Below are 22,618 nucleotides of genomic sequence, written 5' to 3' on the forward strand. Positions count from 1 at the left end.
CGCGATTTTTGCTGCGGCCACTTCATCGTGAATTTAAAATCACCACGAACATTTTTCCATGGCAGTAAGAGACTACAGTGCATGGTGCTACTGCGAACTTAAAACCACCGCGAAAAGTCCATTTTACTGCTACTGCGAAATTAGATCTCTGCAAATTTAAATGCATTTACAGTATTTCCTTTTATCCAACTTTATGGAGTCAAAGCACACATTGGTCTGGCACTCATCTCCTAGAGTCAGACTGAAAGCAGGGATACATCTTAGTACTCCCTTTGTGACTTTTGACAGAAATGTTGTCTTTCCTGCCCCAAATACACCTCAGTGCTGTGACAACTGGGTCCTGCAAGTCATCTAAGGAATTCAGCCTCTCTTGTTGTCCTTCTGACTATGTATATATAGTATCTTTTGGGGGGATTTCTGGTCTCCTGGAACAGCACTTACTGTCCGCATGATCACAGCTTCATTTTGAGACACTCTTTTCCATATAGCAGTTTTGGAATGGTGTGTTTTGCTGGAGGAAGAGCGCACATGATTCTGATCGGATGAGATAGTACACATGTATACGTGTGCAACATCAACACCTTCAGTTGTTTTACCATCTTACTTTTCCAGCATCTGCTCCTCTTTGATCTCACCCCTCTCTCAACTCTAGGAGTCGGATCAACAGGACAATGTCGTGCCACTTTTCTGTGTAAGTCCATTCTGAAGTGTTGTCTTTCCCATTCTGGCTTCAACCTCAATCAGAGTACACACCTGGTTTTGTTTGTTTGTTGAACAAGTTTTCCAAAGAGCTTGATGCCATTCTTCCCAGGGAGCCCTTGGAGCCTCCAGAATCCTTTAGCACTCAAAATGATGCTTGGAGAGGATGCAGATGGACTTCGACACAAAATGATGCTCCGAGAGGATGCAGAGAAACTTCGAGCTGGAGAGGGAACCCAAGCCTTAGGCATCTTTAAGCAGTTCACAGCTGTCCTGTCTGCAGAGGGTGTGCTATTAGTGATAGTCACTTGAAATTTCCTGTGAGATACAGCATTCCAGGGATTAGAGCTTCCAGACAGAGCTTTGGCCTTAAGCATCTCTGTACAGTTTAGAGCCCTCTGTTCTGCAGTGATGGTGTCAGTGACAGTTCCTACACTCAGGATGGCACTTCTGCCCCCCCACCCTGCACCGGCACCCGCCACTGATGTCTCCTGGGCCCTGCAGGGAGAGGCACAACTTCATCATCATCATCATCATCATCATCATCTGTAATAACTACGGTCCACTCAGACCATTTGCCTGTATGTTTACAAAATTCACTTCAACAAAAACACTGCAAAATCACTCAATATTAACAATAGTACTAAATGTTAAACATGTAAAAGTAAGAAAGAAACTGTTTGATCAGACAAGTACAATACTCTTTGCTACATCTCAATGCAATTGCAAGAAATTTGTTTGTTGGTGAAAGGTTATGGATGCTTTTTTATACTTCATTTCTTTTATTTCCTTTATTTATCTAATTTACCAGGAATAAAATCACACTCAGGCTACAGCATGTTTCAGGCAAAATCTTGGTACAACGGAGGAATCTATATCTTTTTTCTTGCTTCATTTCTTCACTCATTCTATCATTCCTTCCTTCCTTCCTTCCCAAAACCTAACCCACCCCTGGCCCCCATCTTCTGGCCTTGGTGACCCAGCAGATCTCAGTCCGGCACATCGAGCAGCGTATCCAATCACAGCCCTCCTTCTTCTGAACGATGATGTCACACTGCGGACAGTGGATCGCCTCACCCTGCCGCACCATGTTCTGTAAAAAAGGAGCAAAAATTAGAAACAATTCATACGCAACTAGATACAAATGTACTAAGTGTAGCATTGAATATGTTATGTCAATGAAGGATTGATACGCAAGGTAATAGTTACTCAAGCAACTGGATAGGTTCTGGAAACAGGTGCCATTGAATGCCTTTCTCAGTTTGTTAGTTCAGTCACTGATGAAAAGAAGTGGATGCTACATGTACCTAAATAGTGACCATAATCTTGCATATACACGTATATATATATATGTTAACAAAATACAGCATATCCTCAACAGTTAACCACCAGAAAAAATGTTCTGTGCAAAAAAGAGCAAAAATTACAAACACTGGTGCACCTACGTTTATGAAGGTTAGACATCCAGGTAAGCAATATTCAAATACAATTCAATCTCTACAACTGGATAAAAACGGATATTTACTTCCGGACGTTTCGAGTGACATCCATCACTCTTCTTCAGCAAAAGCTGGTGCACCTAGATACTACTGTAGGTTATATCCTTTACATGTTAAGGTATATGGAATACAACATGGGGTATTAAGTATCGCTCGAGGTACAGCCTGACCCACAGGAGGGCTGAGACCGAGGACGATATGGAATACTCCGCGTTTATTCTATACATATCATGCCAACCCAAAGCAAGCTTATAAAAAAAAGAAAATGTGATATTAACGGACATAAAGTCAATTTGAACGAAAGAACGAACACCGTAAAAGTCTGGTTTCAGAGCCGTTGTTCGAATTTACAACAGCACTGCACATGAGTTCAAATCTAACTATGGAGCCCCGGGCCGTACGGTATAATACAGACCACCGATATCGAACGCAAATATGGCACAGGTTCCGGTACTGTAGGTACTAACCTCCAGCATGGCCATGGTCTGCTGGGCTGCTTCGTCGTTGTTCGCCCGTCTCCGCAGGTCATCCTGGTACTCTCGGCACGACATGTTCTCGTGGATCGCCTTACACGTCAGGCAGTTCCTCTTGCCGCAGATTGGGCAGAAGAAGTCGTTACTCAGGTCCTCGTAGAAGCAGAACCCCCGACAGTCGGCGGTCTTGCAGTGGAAGGCGTCGCGCGCCTGCCCCTCCGCGATGGCCAGGCCGCGCTCCTGGTAGCGCTGGTACTCGTCTGGGCTCAGCAGCTGGAGGAGATGTTCAAATAAAGGTTTATTCAGTTTCAAGTTTTTGTGTACAGTAGTCAGGGAGCCAGTTCAAGATCAGCTGTGAGTAGGGATGGGTACCGGTACAGAAATTTAGGTAGTCTCCACTACTCATCTGGACTCAGCAGCTGGAGGAGATGTTCAAATAAAGGTTTATTCTAAAAAGCTAAAGTTGCATAATACATCAGAACATGGGGGCCAACCTCCCTAATTAGAAGATGCATCGGGCCTGGCACTCATCTCCGCTTCAAAGCCCTGGGCCACACATAGGTGCAAGCTCTAGAGCAGGAGGTTAGTCCACTGTTAGCTTCCATACTCTTCCTTTTAGCAGAGACAGAAGTAATTGTATCACGCTCCTGATAGCGCTGGTACTTGTCTGGACTCAGCAGCTGGAGATAAGTTTGACTAATGGTCAGGGTTCTCACCAGGATTTTGTTTTCACAGCAAAGGGGTATAGAAGGCCAACTTTGTACAGCAACAGAGTGTTGACGATGTAACTCAAGAGTAGGGGGTCTGTCATCCTTTTCTCAGAAAATCTTAAAATTCATGACCCTCTGTGACACTCACATAGCTATAGCTTCTTGCATTTTGAGGTAAAAATTTTGTGAAGTAAAGTTTTCTCTCTGTTACAGACTTATTCTAAAGCCAAACATTCTAAAGATTGATGAAGGGTCATATAGGGTTCTCCCCAGAAAGAAAAAAACGTACTGCATTGTACTAGTCATTTCTTTTCTTAAAATCAGCTCAGCTTGGACATTTTTCAATAGTTTTTCTTCTGAAACTGTGAGTTTATCATAAACATCTAAAACTCACCGCCCTGATCTCTCTGTCCTGCAGCATAGCAGGGCAGGAGTAGTCATCATCTACGAAGGGGCACTTCACATCGGCCTCCTCACACTGGACTATGTGCTGACGCAGACACTCCCTGTGGACGAAACAACATTATATAAAACACAGACACACAACCCTAATCATGTACCTTACTCCAAAACCAACCCTCATCTCACTGGATTATGTGCTCCCGAGGTACTCTCTGTAAAACATAATATAAAGCAACATATAAAGGACAAGCAATCACACACTCGCACATGTACACTAAACACTAACCCAAACACAAGACTATGTGCTGTCTCAAAGCAAAAATATGTAAAACTTCCTCTTCTTATAAGAAGGCAGGTTGTTCTGTAGCACTGTATTGCCATATGTCATTGTTTATGTTTCAGATTCACATCATCCATACTTTAGCCATTTGGAGCTTGCCGACACATCGGGGAAGCTTAGTTATTGATTTGTGATGGAAGGCTGGGAGCTTTAAAAAAAACAACCTGCAGAAGGAGTGCAGACAATCCCTGAGCACCACCCCGTCCCCAGGTTCCACATCCATGAAGCAGATGGCGCACTCTCACACACAGACACACACACAGACACACAAACACACACTCACACACAGACACACTCACACACACAGACACACTCACACACACACACACACACCACACACACACACCTGCAGAATGAGTGTAGACAGTCCCTAAGCACCACACCGTCCCCCGGCTCCACATCCATGAAGCAGATGGCGCACTCTCACACACACTCACACATGCACACACACACACACACACACTCACACACAGACGCACACTCAGACACACACACACACACACACACTCACACACAGACGCACACTCAGACACACTCACACACACAGACACACACTCAGACACACACCACACACACACCTGCAGAATGAGTGTAGACAGTCCCTCAGCACCACACCGTCCCCCGGCTCCACATCCATGAAGCAAATGGCACACTCAACTCCAGCATGTTGGGCACACACAGACACACAGACACACTTACACACACGTACACACACACAAACACACACACACACACACACACACTCACACACAGACACACACACACACACACAGACGCACACTCAGACACACACACACACACACACACACTCACACACAGACACACTCACACACACACACACACACCACACACACACCTGCAGAAGGAGTGTAGACAGTCCCTGAGCACCACCCCGTCCCCAGGCTCCACATCCATGAAGCAGATGGCACACTCAAACTCCAGCGTGTTGGGCACCAGGAACTGCTGCTCTGCCATCATCAACTCCTGCAGGTTCGCTTCCCTCCGCCGCAGCTCGGCCTGGGGAGGAACGACAATTTCGGTTTGTTCTACATACAGTCAAACCTGTATTAGTGGCCTCCTTTACATACTGGCCACTTGGATTTTTTCCCATTGACCTAAGCAAGGAGGTTGAAAAAAGGAAAGAAGGGAAGGCCTTTCCTTTTTTCAACCCTCTTTCAACCTCCTTGACCTAAGCATTAAGAAATAGTCTATAGCGACCACCTGCCCAATGCGGCCACGGCCACACAATTTTCGGTCCCATGGATTCAGAAACACTGCCGAAGGCACAGTGGTCAGCCATACAGCAGCAGTGTCATCACCCTGGGCTAGCTGGGTTTAATTGTTTTCTATTTTCGAAAAAATGTCCTAGTCCGGTCGAGCTTTTATCAAGGTCTGGTCAATCAGGATTTAGCTAAATTTTTGAGGTCATGAACGGGCGATATCAATCATTTTTGCAGTAGTGGAAGAAAAGAAGGTTATTTTTTCAGTGTGTTTGTCTGTGTGTATCTCTGTAAACAGCATAATTCAAGAAGCCTTGGATGGGTCCTGATGATGTTCGGTATGTGGGTTGATAGGTGCCAGGAAAACGAGGGTAGATACTGAAGTAAAACTTCCGGTTTTGATATCTTGAGTACTAGTTTATTTTTAACGTGATGGTAAGCAAGGGGTAATTGCTGCCTTGTCACACTGAGCCTTTGTAGGATCAACCAAGAACAGCCATTCATGGTCACTATTTTTATGGGTTAAGCTGCTACCTCTGATTGACGGATTGGACTATCGAACAACTGGGTTGACAATTCAAACTGCAAAGGTTGATCCAATGGAACAGAAACAGGCAGAGTTACATGTACCATCCAACCTGTGAAATAGTATTACTTGTAGCATTACTGACATCTTGTACAGTATTACCTACATCACATATACATACAAATGTAAGTATTGCAAAAGCAGTAACTTTTGCTTTTTCCCAGAAGATATGGCAAGGAATGAAGTGTATTCCTTCAACATGTTTTCTTACCTACATGCATTGGTCACAATTGAACAAAAACAAGACCATCACCTACAATGTGCTGAAGCTTGGCTTTGAAAGTTTAAATTTATTTATTCAAATTAAAAGTCTATTAGATGCAGTAACTTAATCTATTTGCAACAGTGCATCAAAAAGTAAAATTTCATTTAATTCAGATATAGATAGCTAAATGAGGGTGATGCGGAAAACACTGTGTTGTATTCTTTTCGTAGCATACCCATTCGAGAAAACAAACATTTTAATGCAAAATGTGCCAGAGCAGAAGTTGAGAGCATTTAGTGTTTTCAAACAGAAAATTTTACCAACAGTAATTCCAATATCTGAATCAAGTATTTGAATTTTCAACAGCCATGCTCACAAAGTGTGTTTGAATTATTCTGTGTGAGTCTGTGATACAAGTAGTCCCCCATGTGATAACCCAAGTTATCACCCATTCCGGAACATTCATTTCAGATGTTATCATGGCCCACATGACATAATAGCATGTACCTTATAACAATGTCCTCTATGTAAATGTATCTTACTCTTCTTTTAAACTAATGAACATGACATACAGATCATTTATCACTGACGGAAATGCATTGACTGAGAAATTAGATTTTAATGTAATGCTGTATAACCTTTCAATTATCGTTCTTCGATAGCACATGCTAGAGGCCATTGTTTAAACACTGTGCCTTATCCTGACTATAGGGTTGCAGTGGTAAATATTTCCAGTGGCTGTATGCATGTATACTGGACATATACGCTTCAGGCTGGAATAAGTTTGCAATCAAGCGTCAAGGTCTGTCCATTTTGAAGCAGTGTTTCCAGAATTCAATTCTACTTGCACCAGACGAATACTGTAATTCAATTCTGCTTATAACAAGTTCTTCAATCTTGTTGTCATTACAAGCTCTCTTCTTCATCTGTTTCATCATATGCAACTTCTACTACAGGTTCTGCCTGTTTCTGTGTACTGTCACTGGCTGAGTGAATTATCATCACATTTTAACCCTGCTTATAACAAATTCTTCAATCTTGTTGTCATTACAAGCTCTCTTCTTTGGTTGGTTAATCATACAACTTAGAGCAACTTAGACAGCTTCTGCCTGTTTCTGTGTATAGTCACTGCCTGATCACATTTTAACCCTGCCTATTATGAATTCTTCAATCTTGTTGCCATAATTTACAAACTCTCCTCTTCGTCTGGTTCATCATATGCAACTTCTACAGGGCTGTGAGTCTGCCTGCTGGTTGTTTGCAGTCTAGCAGCAGGCCCCTGAGGCTGCCTACTGGCAGTTTGTAGTCTGGCTGCAGGCTCCTGCTCCTCCTGTCCCCACTGTAAACTGTCCTCTCCACCCAATGCTTCCTGTATGGGGGGAGACAACAGGTTACTGTGGGGGCAGGGGCCTCAGGAGCCTGATCTGCAGACTATTTACAACAGACAACAGGTTACTGGGGGGCTGGAGCCTCGGGAGCCTGGTCTCCAGGCTATTTACATCTACAACAGGTTACTGTGGGTACGGGAGCCTCAGCAGCCTGGTCTCCAGGCTACATACATCTACAACAGGTTACTGTGGGGGCTGGCGCCTCAGGACCCTGGTCTCCAGGCTAAATACCGGTACATTTACAATAGGTTAATGTGGGGGCAGGAGCCTCAGAAGCCTGCTGCTAGACTACCGCCAATAGATAGCCTCACAACCCTGTAGAAGTTGCATACGATGAACCTGACGAAGAGTATAGCTGAAACCTTTACTTGAGTCGTGAAGTTTACGTGGTCTGAAGTACACAGTCAATTAGATTGGTCATCCTTTACAATGCTGAGCCTGAACCACTACAATATTATCTAAAAGTTACAAAAGTTTGCACATCACTCACCTCCCGGTACATCTCCTCAGCTTGCTGTTCCTTCCGGAGTCGCTCCCTCTCCTCCTCGTCAGGGATGTAGTTCTCTGGTACTCGGTAATCCTCCGGCCGCGGGGCGCCACACATCTCGCACCCAGGGCGCGTGGGCTGGTTAACGAACGTACACACAGGGCACGACCATCCCAGGGCCTGCAATAGGGGTTGCAGCATGGTTATTATGATCTAAACGTGTATTATGGTGATATTGGTTCTGTACTTGTCAAAGAGTGCAAGGAAGAATTCCACACTGGAGCATAGTACACCATAAGAGTCTATTCTTTTGGTACTGCTGTTCCCCCCTTTCCAAGCTGTAGGATGGTCCTGGCTAACATACATACACACTGAACAGGACCATCCTACTGCCTGTAATAGGGAGGAGAGCATGGCATAGCACAACCAGAATTTGTATGACATAGCTAATCATAAAGTAAAACATTGGTTCTGCACACCGCAAAGGACCCCTACTCTTTTCGATAGGTGCTTGGTGTGAATCTCCTAAAACACGGACACTACACTTGACGTCCTATTTGAGGGAAGGCCCTTACTGAAGCTAGGTCTTCAATTCCACCTGAGTGAAGTGAGCAAATCTGTGTAAAGTGCCTTTCCTAAGGGCACGTCAGAGCTTATCATGGGACTCGAACCCAGGACCTCTGGGCTTTGAGCCAAACACCCTACCGCTATTCTCCAACCAGGAGAGGAGCGAGCCGGTAAAAATCCCGACTACTACTCTATCTCTGGGACTCAACCTCTGCTTGGAGAATACCTGCTGCCAAATGACGAGTAGTTTGTTTCCTTCTGAAAATAGTTTCATCAGGTTGGTAGAACATAGAATATATGAGAAACAGAACTCCAGTTAGAAGCTCTGACGAAGTTGTCTGAGAGACATTGAAACATAAGCAATGTAAGTACCTGCTGGTTGTGTAAACAGAATTCTCCTATATTTGAGTAGTTTGTGTTTGTTACCTGTGCAGGAGAAGGTGCCTGAGCTGCAGCTCCCTGCTGCTGTAACTGTTGTTGTTGCTGTGGTCTGGCTGCAGCACCTTGCAGCAGAACGTGCTGCGGCTGTGCTGGCCTCGGTGGTTCCAACACTGCGTTCACGACTGCTTCTGCCTCTGCTATGCCCAACCTGGGCGGGGCTGGTGTCGCCGGGGCAACCGTTACCGGGGTAGCTGGTGACCGAGGGGGGATGCTGGATGGGCCACCTGATGAGGGAACATACATGAAGTTGATTGTATTGTATTTCAGATTTGAAAACATCCTCACTTACTTTGAACATAGTCATCAAGTTTCTTTGCCATTTCGTTCAGACTCTTGTGGTACCTAGTGGCACATACAATGTAGGGCAGCAAGTTGCCTTGCTGTTTGTAAGTGTTTCATTAATTGTTCAGACCACTTAAGTGCCTAGTGGCATGTACAATCTAAGGAAGCAAACTCCCTTGCCGTTTCGTCCGTTATGACCTCTTTAAGTACCTAGGGGCACATACAATCTATTGCAGCAAGTTTCCATGCAGTTTTGTTCGTTCAGACCCCTGTATAGTGCCTAGTAGCACATAGGTCAGCAAGTTTCCTTCTTATTTCTCACAAAGATCCAAGATTACAGGCAGGTTGTACCTAGGGATGGTTGAAGAGCTGCCCCTCCCACTGCACCCTGGGCCACTTCCCCTCCAACCGCCCCCTCGAGCGGCTCTAGTTCGTTACGGTCGGCACCAGCAGACACGGCGGTGAGCAGGTAAAGGTACGCAGTGTGTCCCGGCCCCTTCACACCGCACTTTGTCAGCGTCCATTCATCCTGGCACAGCCGCTTCTGTATCACCCACCTCTGCACACTGATCGGGAACTTCAGCTTTGCCATCATCTGGGGAAACAGGCAGTTAGTGACAGGGGGTGACACAGGTTTCCTGTCACCTATGAGTCTATGACCCACCTCTGCACAGAGATTGGAAACTTTAACTCTCCAGACCTTGGAAACAAGCAAACAGGCAGTTAGATTGCATTGCTAGAGTACATCCAAGAAAACTGCCCCAACGATGAACAGAGACGGGTACGACACAGTTTATCTGGCACCTATGACCTACTCCAGACCCTAGGAACAAGATATCAGATTCGTTCATGAAGGTTAGACATTAAGGAAACAAAATCTAATGTCAATCAATTCTCTACAACTGGATAAAATTAAAGATTACTCCCGGGAAGTTCCTATGGGATGTGGAGTTACCAAACATGAATTACATATGAGTGACATTTGCCCCTGTTTCTGAGTTGATTCAAACAAGGAAATAAACCTTCTTAAATAGAAAGTTATGCCTGCTCGTGGCAAGACTCACCATCCTTTTTAGTGTGTATATCGTAGTGGATGGGTGGACGTCCATCATGTATTGTCCCCCACACATGTCCTTGTCTTCTATGGACACTCTTAACCTGGGGATGAAAGAAATAAGTAAGAAATGGAAGACAACCTGAAGAGATGGTTAACCATTGGACTAATTGCTAGATATGTAGTGATTTTCTCATAGTCTTACACGTGTGTGTGTGTGTGTGTGTGTGTGTGTTTGTGTTTGTGTGTGCGCGTATGTCTTCTTGTGACTTTGACTAAACAGTATGAGAACCAAGAGAATAAATTGCTGTGGCCTAACAGATTAGAACCACTTGCTGGATAGAGAAATCGACAGTTGTGGTGCTTATTCAAAACTTAACTTGTATGTCGAGGAATTTAGTTTTCCAGTTAAGAAGAGACTGACCTAAACTTAGGCCCAGTTTTGTTCCTAACTGCTACGTCCAGATCCGGTTTGAGGCTGGCGAGCTGGGAAGCAAGCTCCATGGCGAAGGACTTGTCTCCTACTTCTACAGCCTTCATCAGGGATACAGCCAGCGCCTCTGGGGACGGAAACAGACAAGACAGATTTCATGATACAGGGCTCAAAATACCATCAGCATATGCAGGTTAGTGCAGGTATAATTGGAGCTGTGCAGATATTTCTGGTGTCTACCTGCACCTAACCTGCACTGGTCCATATGTGCTGGGATTTATACATCAATGTCATATGATGTAGGTTCATGTTGACTATTATCAGCTGCATTGACTGTTACCACCTATAAAGTATAAAAGAAAAAATTGCAATGGTCCCTGATTGACCCTAAACAATTTTTGTATGATCCTAAATTCAGAGTGGTGCAGGTAATGTTTGTCTGGTGCAGTAATTTTCAATGCTACCCAATAAAAAAGTACTTCGAGCCCTGTGACAGGATAACAAAGTTTGTTTGCGAACAGGTACAAAATCACCTGCCTACATTTTGGCTACCTTCCTTGGGGCAATACTGACTAGTCCTACTTCACACTGTATCTAGGCATCACTGGTTGTGTGTAACAACAAGCTTCGTTATTTAGTTATTCACCAACTTTAGGACACTTTTCATAGAGTAAAACAACAAATCTACAGTTGGAATGATCTGTGCTCACAGATTCTTAAATGGCGTGTCATCTGTAAGTTTTTCGGGCCTGGAATAGAAACACATAACTCACCTGCATCTTCTACTTCAGGTGATCTACCTGGTGTGGGCAGGGTTAAGGACTTTCCCTTTTCTGTTAGGATGCACAAAAAAGAACAGAAATTAGTAATTTGGGGGCAAAAACTACAATACAGAATAATGATAGAATAAAATATATTTTGACACTACCTGTTAATGTTAATAGTTATTGCTATCTGTTTGCTAATTTTTCATAATAAGCAAACTTTTTCAGTTCCACATGTAATATGTAATTCCAGTTGAAAAGGCATGATTATCATCAATCCCTTAATTCAAAAACTCTATGTGCTGTGACTAATAAGATACACTATTCCCCATCCCCGAGGCATTGTCAAAACAGTGTGGTCTAAATAACTACATGGCACTTAATACTTATAGTATCGTAGAACATATACTAGTACTAGTAGCCTTGCCTTTTGTACAGAGATAATTATAGGATTAGTGACAGAGACCAAAGTCATCATTTATTCAGAGCTCTTAGCTCTGAGTAACCGAATATATTAAACATATCAATTTCTATAATGATAGATTAATGGTAGCATAGCTCTATCATTTTTGTTCATCCCACTGTTCACAATCAATACTACAAAGAAATGACAGTCTTCGCTTTAAGTTTTTCGTGTAATACATGTAGTATAACTACTTCTGAAAAGTAGTGGTATAACTACTGTATTTAGGCCATGCTGGAAAGAACTCTCACATAAAGATGATCATTAAAATAATCAACAATATACACAAAGAATAGCATTTCTAACCACCACAAGTTAACTGTCTGAAATTATCCAACGATTCTACACTTTTTCTGCTTTCAGGTACACCTGACAATGTGGCAGCAAAAACTTTGTAAGCACATAATGTTAGCTATACTTTGGCTCTTTTGCTTATGCTGATGTTGCCATTGTAAAGATATTCTAGAAACACAAATTGTACGGACTGTAAACTATATTTACCAGTAGTATCTAGATCCTTCATATAAGAAAATTACTATCATCTGTCTCGCAGGACATGAATTCTTAGTCAAAAAGTTGAGTGATTTATTCACAAAATGCACAACTTTACCATTACATATGTTAATACATGTATCGTACCTGTTTTATACTTAAGGTAACAAATATATCATATGTGTTTATCCACCCACCTGCCCATGCTGGCTTGGTGCCTATCCTGCCCTTCTGTTGTGAAGCTGCTGCACTGCCGCCACCTGTGAAATTCAAAGCCCCCATTGGTGTTACAGGCCAGAAAAACTGCAAACTTCTATAGTAGTAAACACACCACTTGTGCAGATGCCGTTACAGAACAAAGTGTAACATGATAGCCGTGGGATGAATAGGGGTCAAAGTTGACATGCCTACAGTTAGACTTGAACAAAGGTCAAAATGCAAAGTTTAAAAAAAAGCATAAGGGATAACATATAGTTTTGTACTAAGTTGAGAAAAAACAATGTACAAGACTAGCAAGAAAATGGAATTATTTTTTCTTTGGGTGATTCCAATTTGTATTAAACACAGGGAATGAAAGCATGGGATTGTTCCATTTTTAAAACATAGGGAAAACCTGTGGGGAATAGAAACCTGTAATGATAAACCTTATAATCATGCCAGACCCTTTACCAAATGGTTGTGAAACTGAAATGTTGGTAGCCAACATGAATTTCAGCAGTTGCTTCCTTGAGTGTTATGACCTTCACAATGACTGTGGTGGATTCTACTAGAGGCTCTAGACTTTAATCTTAAAACTAGCAAAAGTGGGAGTGATAGCCTCTATATACACCGTCCCAGCTAATGAAAATATACACAGTCAAACCTGTACAATTTTGCAAGTGACCACCTCATATATTAAAAGGACCATGTAGCCAATGTGACCACTTTTTGTGATAACTGTTCCCATTAACACAATCATTACGAATCCTGTCTATGGTCTAGAGCAACCACCTGTCTACTAGTACATAGACCAGACTTTCTCAGTCCCCTGAGTGGCCTTAGCTTCTTGGGAAGGTTATACCATGTACATGTCCCTACCTGCTCTCTTGATCTCGTGTAGTAAGTTAGAGATAACAGTGTGCATGATGTTGGCATCCTTGTTGGACAGGAACTTAGCAGTGTACATGGTGCCATCGTGGTAGGTGAGTTCTATCAGTGTGGGGTCCTTCTTGTTGTAGGAGAGCCCGTGCAGAGGCAGGCTGAATATCATCTGTAACATGGGGAGATGGGGAAGAATTTAAGGCTAAAGTCTAGCTGTTAACTAACTAGTGCCAAAAGACAGTAAAAGCAACATTGGCTGCTTAAACTAAGTTTCAGCCACATTCCTGAAAAATGCAACAAATAGTAACAGCAATTAACTTCAAAATGTATATTCTTAATTTCTGAGTTAAATTTACAAACTGTGGATCCATCCAAGTCATCTGTGTGAAACCGTCAAATGTTATCACATATAGTATCAGTGCTCGAAATACTTTTTTCAGCCAGCCAGTCAAAAGCCAGGTTGCGACATCAACATTTCAGGTCGCCTCGCTCACACATTATTACTTTCTTCTTTAATTTAGCTACATATCCATGATCTTCTCTTCCAGCAAGGAGCTTTTAGCAACGTTGAAAAGCTCCTTGCTTTCAGTTACATGTAACTACTTATGTTTTATATTATCTTTAAGAAATAAATACTAAAGCTTATGCACATGGGTGGAGTGTTCCAACTGCAAAATTTTAGGTTGTGCAGTGTGCAACCTGAGTTTGAGTAGAGTCGCTTCAGCCGGGTAGGAGTTGAGCCCACCAAAATGTGGTTGCATTTACAAGTGTGTATTTTGAGCACTGACTTAAGGTATCTAACAGCTCTGCAGCGGCCTGGCACCTTACCTGTCCGCGCCCACCTGGCCTGTCTTCACGAATGACCAGGTTAAACTGTCCGCTGTGTTCTCGGTAGATGCACAGCTGACTCGTCGCAGCTTGATCCTTGCCTGCGCCGAGAACATTCGTCCATTGCGATTCAGGTGAAGCATCTTTTTGGTACACCTGGGCACTGGCAAAAGCCAGTAAGGTTCCTTGTGCCATGGTTTACAAACCAGCTGCAGCATGCAGGTGACTCCTCATCCAACTTGGGGAGGGGGGTGATGCTTCAATACAAAGTCTCTTGACACAATATCTACTGCACCTCAAGTTCCAGTACACCACCAGGAAGAGTACACTGTCCTTCCTGAATTTGTGATAGTCATAGTTTCCATTTCCTCATCTGTAGGAGAGCTTTGGTGTTTTCCAGACTGTTCTCTGGGACTTTCCGGTGCTATTACAAAGGGGATTCCCCTTCAGCAGCCACTTGCCTGGTTTTCCCCTTTCAGAAATAAAGGTATTGTAAACATCAGCAGGCGCAGCAATACCAAAAATTATTTATCCCTTATTCAGAGCCTCACACATATAGATTATTATTTTCATTTCAAAACGAGGGAATGTAGAATACTTAACAAGAACAACATAAAGTAGTTAGCTTGCAAGTCAAAGGTCAGAGTTTGCTCACCCCACCTTAGGAAATGACATCATTAACTCGTGACGTAAATGGAAAATGTAGGCGTACACAACTTTTTCTTACTTTCAAGGATTTCAGTGATATCCTTACAAACTTGTATCAGTTTCACGTCGATAGAACTTTCGTAAAACCTTGTCAAAGTCGCACTGTCCACAGAAAGCGAAAGTCACGCTGCGATCTTTTCAAACTTGTTTGTTTGTTTCCCATGATTCTCTGCGCACACCGAACGCAAAGCATCCTGGGATTTCTCAAATTCTCTCCTGCGTTGTTTGACCGAAGGATAGAGCTTTTTTCTCCTCTGAGTTTTGTGTCTTTTTCGCGATTTAAGGCGAAACAGGGCCAACATTTCCCACCCGACAGTTTCCCGAGGACCTTGTGCGGCCATTCCGACTGTCTGGACCCGTCTGGGCGGTCACTAGGTGCAATTTTGGGCAGTTTTTTTCCGCAGAGAGCGGGCGGGCGCTATGTTGATGGCGGCAGCTGATCTTACTGACAGCTCGCAGGACAGTTCTTCAATGTTTTCCTCCTCCGTCTGCAGAATAGCCTCGCGAATAAGTCTGAAGGAAACACGACATAAAGGACAGAGAGCCCTTCCGAGCAGTTTTAGCGGGAAGAACTTCAGCAGTTGCGAGCCGTGTTCGAGTAGCTCCTGCTAAACTGTAAACCAAACACAGGAACTCAAGTTTGACTTTGACTGTCTGAAGCAGAAAAGGGCGGTCCGGATTTCAAGACTACTGCTCCGTCTTACAGGAACTCTTATTTTGCGTGTCTGCTGGTTGAATCGGACGCCAAGACGTCATGAAGCTTCTGGAGAACTCTTTCTTTGAGGGGTTGAAATGGGTTTTGTGTGTGGAGATGGGGGATAGGGGGATTTTTGGAAGGGGGGGGAAAATTTGTGAGAGGGGGTTTTTTTTTTTTCTTGCGTTAGAGCTAGGGGGGGGGGGGGGGGGGGGGAAACAAACGACCTGGCAAATAAATGTGGCCCAGAAAGCACCTTTGTGGTGAAAAATGTGTAGACAGACACTATGATATGTATAGGAGCATAATGTCGGTGAAAATACTGTTTATTGTAAGAAACTACAGAAATATAGTCCAATTTTGTTTGTATACTTGTTCTAGTCAACGGTTAATGGTTAGGGAAACTTGGGCTTGGTTTTGATGCTAGTTGTCTAACCAGTTTCCAGTGGGTTGCACAGGGGGAATCTGCTAAGGGTAATCTTCTGTGAAATCTTACTTTACATGTTTCCTGACGCTGTGAGGGTGTTTTGTTGCTGTGTGACGTGAGCTCACTTGTATGGGATCGGATGACAGAGCGTTATTTATAGCACAGCAAAATAAGTCATATATTTTCCCCACCACTTTGTTAAACTGCTGTAAAACATGTATTTTTGATCACACACCAAACATACATAGGGAATTTCTGGACGTAAAAAGAGAAGAAAGGCTTTAAGTTAGCTGACAAATGGTGATGTCATTGTTCCCCTGTAAAGCCCAGACAATGCAGGGGTTTCAGGTTACCCGTTTGCATTAACTGCGTACCTGGTCAGGTGGGCTGACCATAGATTAACACTTAATCAGGAGCACTAAGTAGTGCAGACTATGATGTAGACGGTCCAAAGGTTGTGATCATTCAGATCTTTTGGTCACGTTTACTGTTATGTAGATCAGCTAATATTGGTGTAGACTTGACTTGTCTTGAGGGAAAGGACAGACACTTCTTTTTGCTCTAGTTACACTGTAGAATGTTGGCCCTGCCATGATAGGATTAGGTGCATAGTTTCTGAGTTAAAGTAACTTAAACCTCTGTAGTGGTACAGGCTATGAGTATGACATGAGTGTAACTGATCAAAAAGCAAGAATCATGCCTTTTTAGCATTATACTAACTTATACTTTATACATTGTATGATCACAAAGTGATTCCCAGCATAGCCATTACAAAGACTGCTGTGCCTTTTGATTTTATGAGCTGGGTCCATGTCAAGGGAGCACCATATACTCAAAAGTTTTCTTAAAACTAATTTTTTTAATTTGTAGCCTTCAGAAGTGCTGTTTCTAGCCTTTTGAAGACCAAATTTTATTAAACAAAGCCACTTTTTTTACCTTGAATACAAGAACAGCAGAAAAATCCCCTAAGCTGGTCGAGAGCAAAGTCCCTAAGTCACATTGTCTGGGATACAAACACTGCAAGGGGCTCCATACACTCAGCTGTTCTGTCAAGAACCCCATATTTGCATGAATCCTTTCCTTACGTCGTCCTATGTTTCACCCAGACTGGAGAGTTACTCCTGCAAGATAGCTGTGGAGCTTGTGGTCCTTAAAAAGCTCCATAAAAAACATGTTAAGTAGTGCACAACTGCTATGTGAACTTGACTGGTATCAACCCTTCCTCACATAATGCCCTTTTCCCCCAGACTGGAGAGTTACTCCTGCAAGATGGCGGGGAACGACAAGCGGCTGTTCAAGCTGCTAAGTCAGGAGGGTGGGGGAGGACCCAACGAGCTTCAGGCGCTCTCCCCGCCCCAGACCATGTCCGTCAGCCCCAGCCGCGCCTACAGTCGCAGTACCAGCGACGAGGGGGAGGGGCCGCTCTGCGACACATGCAGCAGGAAAACCATCTTCTACCTGATCGGCACTCTCAACACGTCATTCGCACCTGACTATGACTTCAGGTAGAGTAGATTTTTCCTTTGAGTAAAGACTACAGTAGAGTAGAGTATAGTAAAGTAGAGTATAGACTACAGTCGCAGTACCAGCGACGAGGGGGAGGGGCCGCTCTGCGACACATGCAGCAGGAAAACCATCTTCTATCTGATCGGCACTCTCAACACGTCCTTCGCACCTGACTATGACTTCAGGTAGAGTTGTCTTTTCCTTCAAGTAGAGTACAGACTACAGTAGAATAGAGTATAGACCACAGTAAAGTATAGACCTGTAGATCTGGTACAGGCCAGGTAGGAAAATCATCTTCTGCCTGATCGGCATGCTCAACACATCCTTCACAGCTGACTATGATTTCAGGTGGGCAAGAGAGAAGTTTACATATTGTTTTTTCCTTCAAGTAAAGTAAAGTACAGTAGAGTAGGGTAGATCAGGTATAGGCCAGGCAGAAAAATCATCTTTTACCTGATCTGCACACGCAACATGCACCTGACTACCACTGGAAAGAATTTCCCTGATACAATGAACTTATAAACAATGTGCATAGCATCTGTCATCTCTGTCACAACCAGTGGATAATAGTTTAAGAGCTAAACTGGATTGATAGTACTTTCACCTTTCTTTGCAGATGGGGCACAGGTACCTGTAAAAATGCCTGTCCAATTCTGCTTTTAATATGTATATGTAGATGGTATTTAGAGCCCTGTATCTTCCAATCTAACTAACAATATTACCATTTCCCCCTGTAGTGATGCGAAGAGCCATGAGTTCAGCCGTGAGCCCAGCCTGCAGTGGGTGACCAACACCATCGACACCCAGCTGTCCATGGGTCTGGGGGACAAGTACACAGTGCTGCGGCCCCAGCTCTGGGCTACCATAGACAAGGAGATCACACTCGCAGACTGTGACATATACAGGTAAGCATTAACACTATAGGAGATCACACTCGCAGACTGTGACATATACAGGTAAGTCCACACCAATTTGATTTTGGGTTCTCAATTGGAACAAGTCATGATTCAAGTCCAGTTTGTCAAGGTCTGACCTTCGGTTTTAGAAATACTTCCTGTACATAAATCAGTTATCATTACATATAATAAAATTGCATATTGGCATAAATTTTACATGTAATTGAAAAAGATATATACATGCAAAATTATGTATGGTCAGCACTGCAGTTAAATTTTGCAAGCTACTCTATTTCCCTCCCAACGGCCAAAAATTACTGATTGCAATATTAAAAGGATTCGCAGCAGATACGAGCCAAGAACAAAAACAAACAAACAATTTTTGATCAAACAGTAGCTGATCCCCAACTGTACTGACATGAGGTGGTCCCACTGTCCCCTCCACCATCCCTGGTATGTGGGACATGTTGTGTCCCTCCTGACTGCACTATTTCTAACCTGCCACTGATGGGTTTAGCGGTCATGTCCGTGCTGCGTCTCATGTTACACATGGTTGTCATGGTGTTGCTAGGGCAGAGACAGGGAGGCTGATCAGCAGGTTTGTCTTCCGGATCCGTCCTTCCGTCCTAGGGTGGAAATTGCTTGTTGGGACGGAAGAAAATTTCACTCAGTCAGTCCAAAAACCTGAACTTCTTGACATAACATTAATGATAATGTATTTTCCTAGGCATAAAATGATACACATAGCTTTGCAAATTAACAAGATGAGCTCCTAAACAATGAGAGGGACAGAAAAAATTTTAAGCTGGAAACAGCCCTGGTGTTCAGTTCAATCTTATATTATGAGGAGGTACTACTGAACCTCTAAATCTTTACCCCCATTGCAAAGCTGGATTGGTTGGATTTGTTTTGGTCAAAAAGGCTGGAGGTTTGCCATAGCGGACAGCCCCGAGTGCATGCATGTAAAACACTAGTATGTTAAAGCGCTATTTATGTGTTGATTTCTACCATGTACTGACTGTTGTGTTGCCCCCCTCCCCCAGCTACAACCCTGACCTGACCTCTGACCCGTACGGAGAGGAGGGGTGCGTGTGGTCCTTCAACTTCTTCTTCTACAACAAGAAGCTGAAGAGGATCGTCTTCTTCACCTGCAGGGCCGCCAGGTGAGACGGAGACAATTTTTTAATAGTTTTTTAATGGGTTTGTTCATAGCAAGGCCATTTGACCACTTTAACTTATAGCCATTGAAGTTAGGTACCTTTCACTTCTACTTTATTTGTTTTACTGGGGTTATACACTCAGATCAAAGCTTGACCTGTTTTATTAGTGATATATTATTCAAAGAGATAGCGGTGAACATTGCTTTTGAACTTGAAGGCATGAAGATTGCATGCAGGAGGTAAACAGTTGTAGTCTAGAGGGTTCTATAGTTTGGCAGTCTGAGGAAAGAAATTTGCTGCAGAAAAACTTTGAGACTAGTAATTGAACTGTAGAAAACAGACTTTAAACCACTACAAGACAAGTCAGTCTTGCAAAATGAAGGAATGTGGGTGTCTCAGCAATACTAAGCAATGCATGTTGTTCCCTTTAGTCTGTCTGCCCAGCCAAGTGTTACGGACTCAGGCCTGGGCCATGACCTGAGTTTGTTTGTTTGTTTGTTTGTCATAACTGTGTGTGTTTCCCCCCAGCTTGTCAGCCCAGCCCAGCGTGACAGACTCCGGCCTGGGCCATGACCTGAGTTTTGATGAGGGGGATGAAGAGGACATGATGGAGTGTCGTGGGGGCAGCCAGGAGGTCGAAAGGTCAGTACAGGATTGAGAATCGTTCCCCTGAAATGTATAGACGTGGGAGGATTTTCCTCCTGTTAAAATGTGTAAAAATGTTACCATGAAAAAGTTGTTGAAGTTCTGGACAAAGCTTTAGATCTTGAGTTGAGTTTGAGTACGTTTATTGTGCTATTAGCTTATTGAGCTAATCTTCCAGGGCTCATAAAAACACACAGTATATACAAGTAGATAGACAGATACCATAAGATACACTTAACTGATCAGATGTACATACAAATACATACATTAAGTCTAAAAGTCATGAGGTCAGAGGGTTATATACACTGAAAACATTATGAGCCTTAGAAATGGTCTTCTTAAACAAGTGTTTATCAGAGACAATCTTTAAATTTCTGGGTAGCAGATTCCACAGTTTAATTGATCTGTAATTCTTAACTTAGACTTAAAATATTTTGATTCAATAAAGACTTTAGCAACTTGTGCTCTATGATTACTATTTAGGTTATTTACGTTTATGTGTTGTTTATGTTGGCAGGTGGTCCCCTGAAAATGACATGGACTGAGCCAGAAAGCTACCATGTGTTAGGAGTTATGCCAGGTGCAGGTCACACGGTGGACACTAGGGGGGCTTCTGAACACTGGCACGGATGGTTCTCTGCAGCTTGTGTCAGTGAAAGCTGTGGAGTGCAGGAGTACCTTAATGATAGATACGTTTGTACATGTACTTTGCTTGAGTGCAGCTTCCTGGAAGTTTGACATATCATATCGTTTCGCACTTTTGAAGTTATTTTAGACGAAAGCTCACGTAAAATGTGTTGCCTCTTGAGATGGTGATGACAAAGAGTTTTCTGAAGATTTTGTTTAATTTTTACCGCACCAGTAGTTTCATGTTTTCATTCTATTTCAAAGACTCTTAAAGGCTAATAAGGAGCCCAGAAGCAGAAGTGATAGGGAAACTGTACAGGTAAAGAGGCAGTTTTGGTTAAAGCTGGTAGAAACAACATAAAAGTGATGTACATGTATGTAGATCAACAGTAAGCAGCCCTATAGTTCAGGGTCTTGATGGTGTGTTGTCTATGCCACACATTTGCATTCATCGTTTTCTTTGTCAAGTTTTATTTTTTCGTTTTGTGTTTTATATGTTTAGAGGTAAGGAAAGATTTAGTGAAACATTTAGGATGTCCTGTTGCTTGCTATTGAAAAGTAAGCTTGGTTGTACACTACAATAGGTTTTGTAGACTTTGTATAAAAAGTTAGCCCAGTCACTGTCAACCCAAGTCAGTATTGTTCTGTTTGCTACATGTCTGTCTTCACTGTCTGCACCTTTTTCCATGTCTGTCCTCACTAAAGCAAACAAAACTCTTCTGTAGCTTTTCTAGGTCTTAGATTCTACATTTTTAACACAAATCCTCAAAATCAGTTTTCATTTTGAACAAAAATCAGAAAAAGGCTTCATAACTTGATTCAATCCATAAAAATTTTCAGTCTCTATTGCTTTACTAGAGATGTATATGGGTACAAAACAAACAGGCTGATTGAAGGTGTATATATTATATATAGTGTCAGTGTCTTCTGTCCTGTACTTAAACTTGAAAGCGAGAAGGAATGCAGTACTCCGTATGTGTACATAACTCTGGACAGGGCTGGACTAAGGGAAAGAAGCTGCTTTTGTTTGCTGTATGGAAATAAAACCTTTTTTTATACAAAAGAATGGTTATGTGTTGTGATGACTGTCCTTTGCATTGGAGAGATATTCAGCCTTGTCAAAACAAGGCGGCAGGCGGCGATTTTAGCCGCCTACTTACATTTTTCCAGCCGGCTACTTTGGGGTAGAATGTCAGGAAATAAAAGTTTAAGTCCAGTGCTCCCCGTTACACAATCCTCCAGCAATTTGTTTTGATAAATCTCTGGCAGTTTTCTGATAGTTGGCCCCCGGTTAGGGGTCATAGCGGGGAACCTATGCCGAATTTTTTGAAATTCAGGATTTTTTTGTCAGTTCAAAGTTTAAAGAGAACAATAAAAGTTACCCAAAATACACCCCCAAACCATATTTAGGGGTCTAAATTAAAAAATATTCCGCTACGCGCCTTGCCTGCTACTTTCATATATTAGCCCCCTACTCTAAAAGTTTGTGACAAGGCTGGATATACTAGCAAACATGTACAAGTCACCACCTCTACATGTGCA

The 22,618-nt window shown here is 42.9% G+C and overlaps 2 protein-coding genes across 4 annotated transcripts; one reads left to right on the top strand and one right to left on the bottom strand.

Annotated features, from left to right (window-relative positions):
- Positions 1-112: 112 nt before the first annotated feature.
- Positions 113-14,864, bottom strand: LOC118417455 (ranBP-type and C3HC4-type zinc finger-containing protein 1-like). The gene is made up of 14 exons (XM_035823020.1): positions 14,414-14,864; positions 13,583-13,754; positions 12,703-12,765; positions 11,560-11,619; positions 10,778-10,913; positions 10,364-10,457; positions 9,651-9,894; positions 9,003-9,241; positions 8,013-8,189; positions 4,980-5,140; positions 3,776-3,887; positions 2,666-2,944; positions 1,649-1,792; positions 113-1,197 (listed from the first exon to the last, which is right to left on the bottom strand). Exons 1-14 carry the CDS (start codon positions 14,606-14,608, stop codon positions 1,117-1,119), a joined length of 2,157 nt encoding a protein of 718 aa, XP_035678913.1. The 5' UTR covers positions 14,609-14,864; the 3' UTR covers positions 113-1,116.
- Positions 14,865-17,457: 2,593 nt separating this feature from the next.
- LOC118417454 (repressor of RNA polymerase III transcription MAF1 homolog) lies at positions 17,458-22,142 on the top strand. 3 transcript variants are annotated; one of them, XM_035823019.1, is made up of 6 exons: positions 17,458-17,747; positions 18,486-18,653; positions 19,688-19,807; positions 20,236-20,286; positions 20,384-20,446; positions 20,967-22,142. In XM_035823019.1, the coding sequence occupies exons 1-6, from the start codon at positions 17,473-17,475 to the stop codon at positions 20,992-20,994; spliced, it is 705 nt and encodes a 234-aa protein (XP_035678912.1). In that variant the 5' UTR covers positions 17,458-17,472; the 3' UTR covers positions 20,995-22,142. The 3 variants fall into 3 exon arrangements, with proteins under 3 accessions (XP_035678912.1, XP_035678911.1, XP_035678910.1); XM_035823018.1 differs by having other exon boundaries at positions 20,236-20,257; positions 20,355-20,446; XM_035823017.1 differs by lacking the exon at positions 20,236-20,286 and having other exon boundaries at positions 20,333-20,446.
- The last annotated feature ends 476 nt before the right edge of the window (positions 22,143-22,618 follow it).

Source organism: Branchiostoma floridae, chromosome 6 (genome assembly GCF_000003815.2).
Source record: "Branchiostoma floridae strain S238N-H82 chromosome 6, Bfl_VNyyK, whole genome shotgun sequence".
NCBI classification, from domain to species: Eukaryota; Metazoa; Chordata; class Leptocardii; order Amphioxiformes; family Branchiostomatidae; genus Branchiostoma; species Branchiostoma floridae.

Coding starts and splice junctions, on each gene's coding strand:
- LOC118417455 (XM_035823020.1), bottom strand. CDS start 14,608: ATGGCACAAGGAACCTTACTGGCTTTTGCCAGTGCCCAGGTGTACCAA. Junction 12,766..13,582: donor ACACGAGATCAAGAGAGCAG/GTAGGGACATGT, acceptor TGAATTTCACAG/GTGGCGGCAGTGCAGCAGCT. Junction 10,458..10,777: donor AAAACTGGGCCTAAGTTTAG/GTCAGTCTCTTC, acceptor TTTCATCCCCAG/GTTAAGAGTGTCCATAGAAG.
- LOC118417454 (XM_035823019.1), top strand. CDS start 17,473: ATGCCCTTTTCCCCCAGACTGGAGAGTTACTCCTGCAAGATGGCGGGG. Junction 19,808..20,235: donor TTCACCTGCAGGGCCGCCAG/GTGAGACGGAGA, acceptor TGTTCCCTTTAG/TCTGTCTGCCCAGCCAAGTG. Junction 20,287..20,383: donor GGCCTGGGCCATGACCTGAG/TTTGTTTGTTTG, acceptor CCATGACCTGAG/TTTTGATGAGGGGGATGAAG.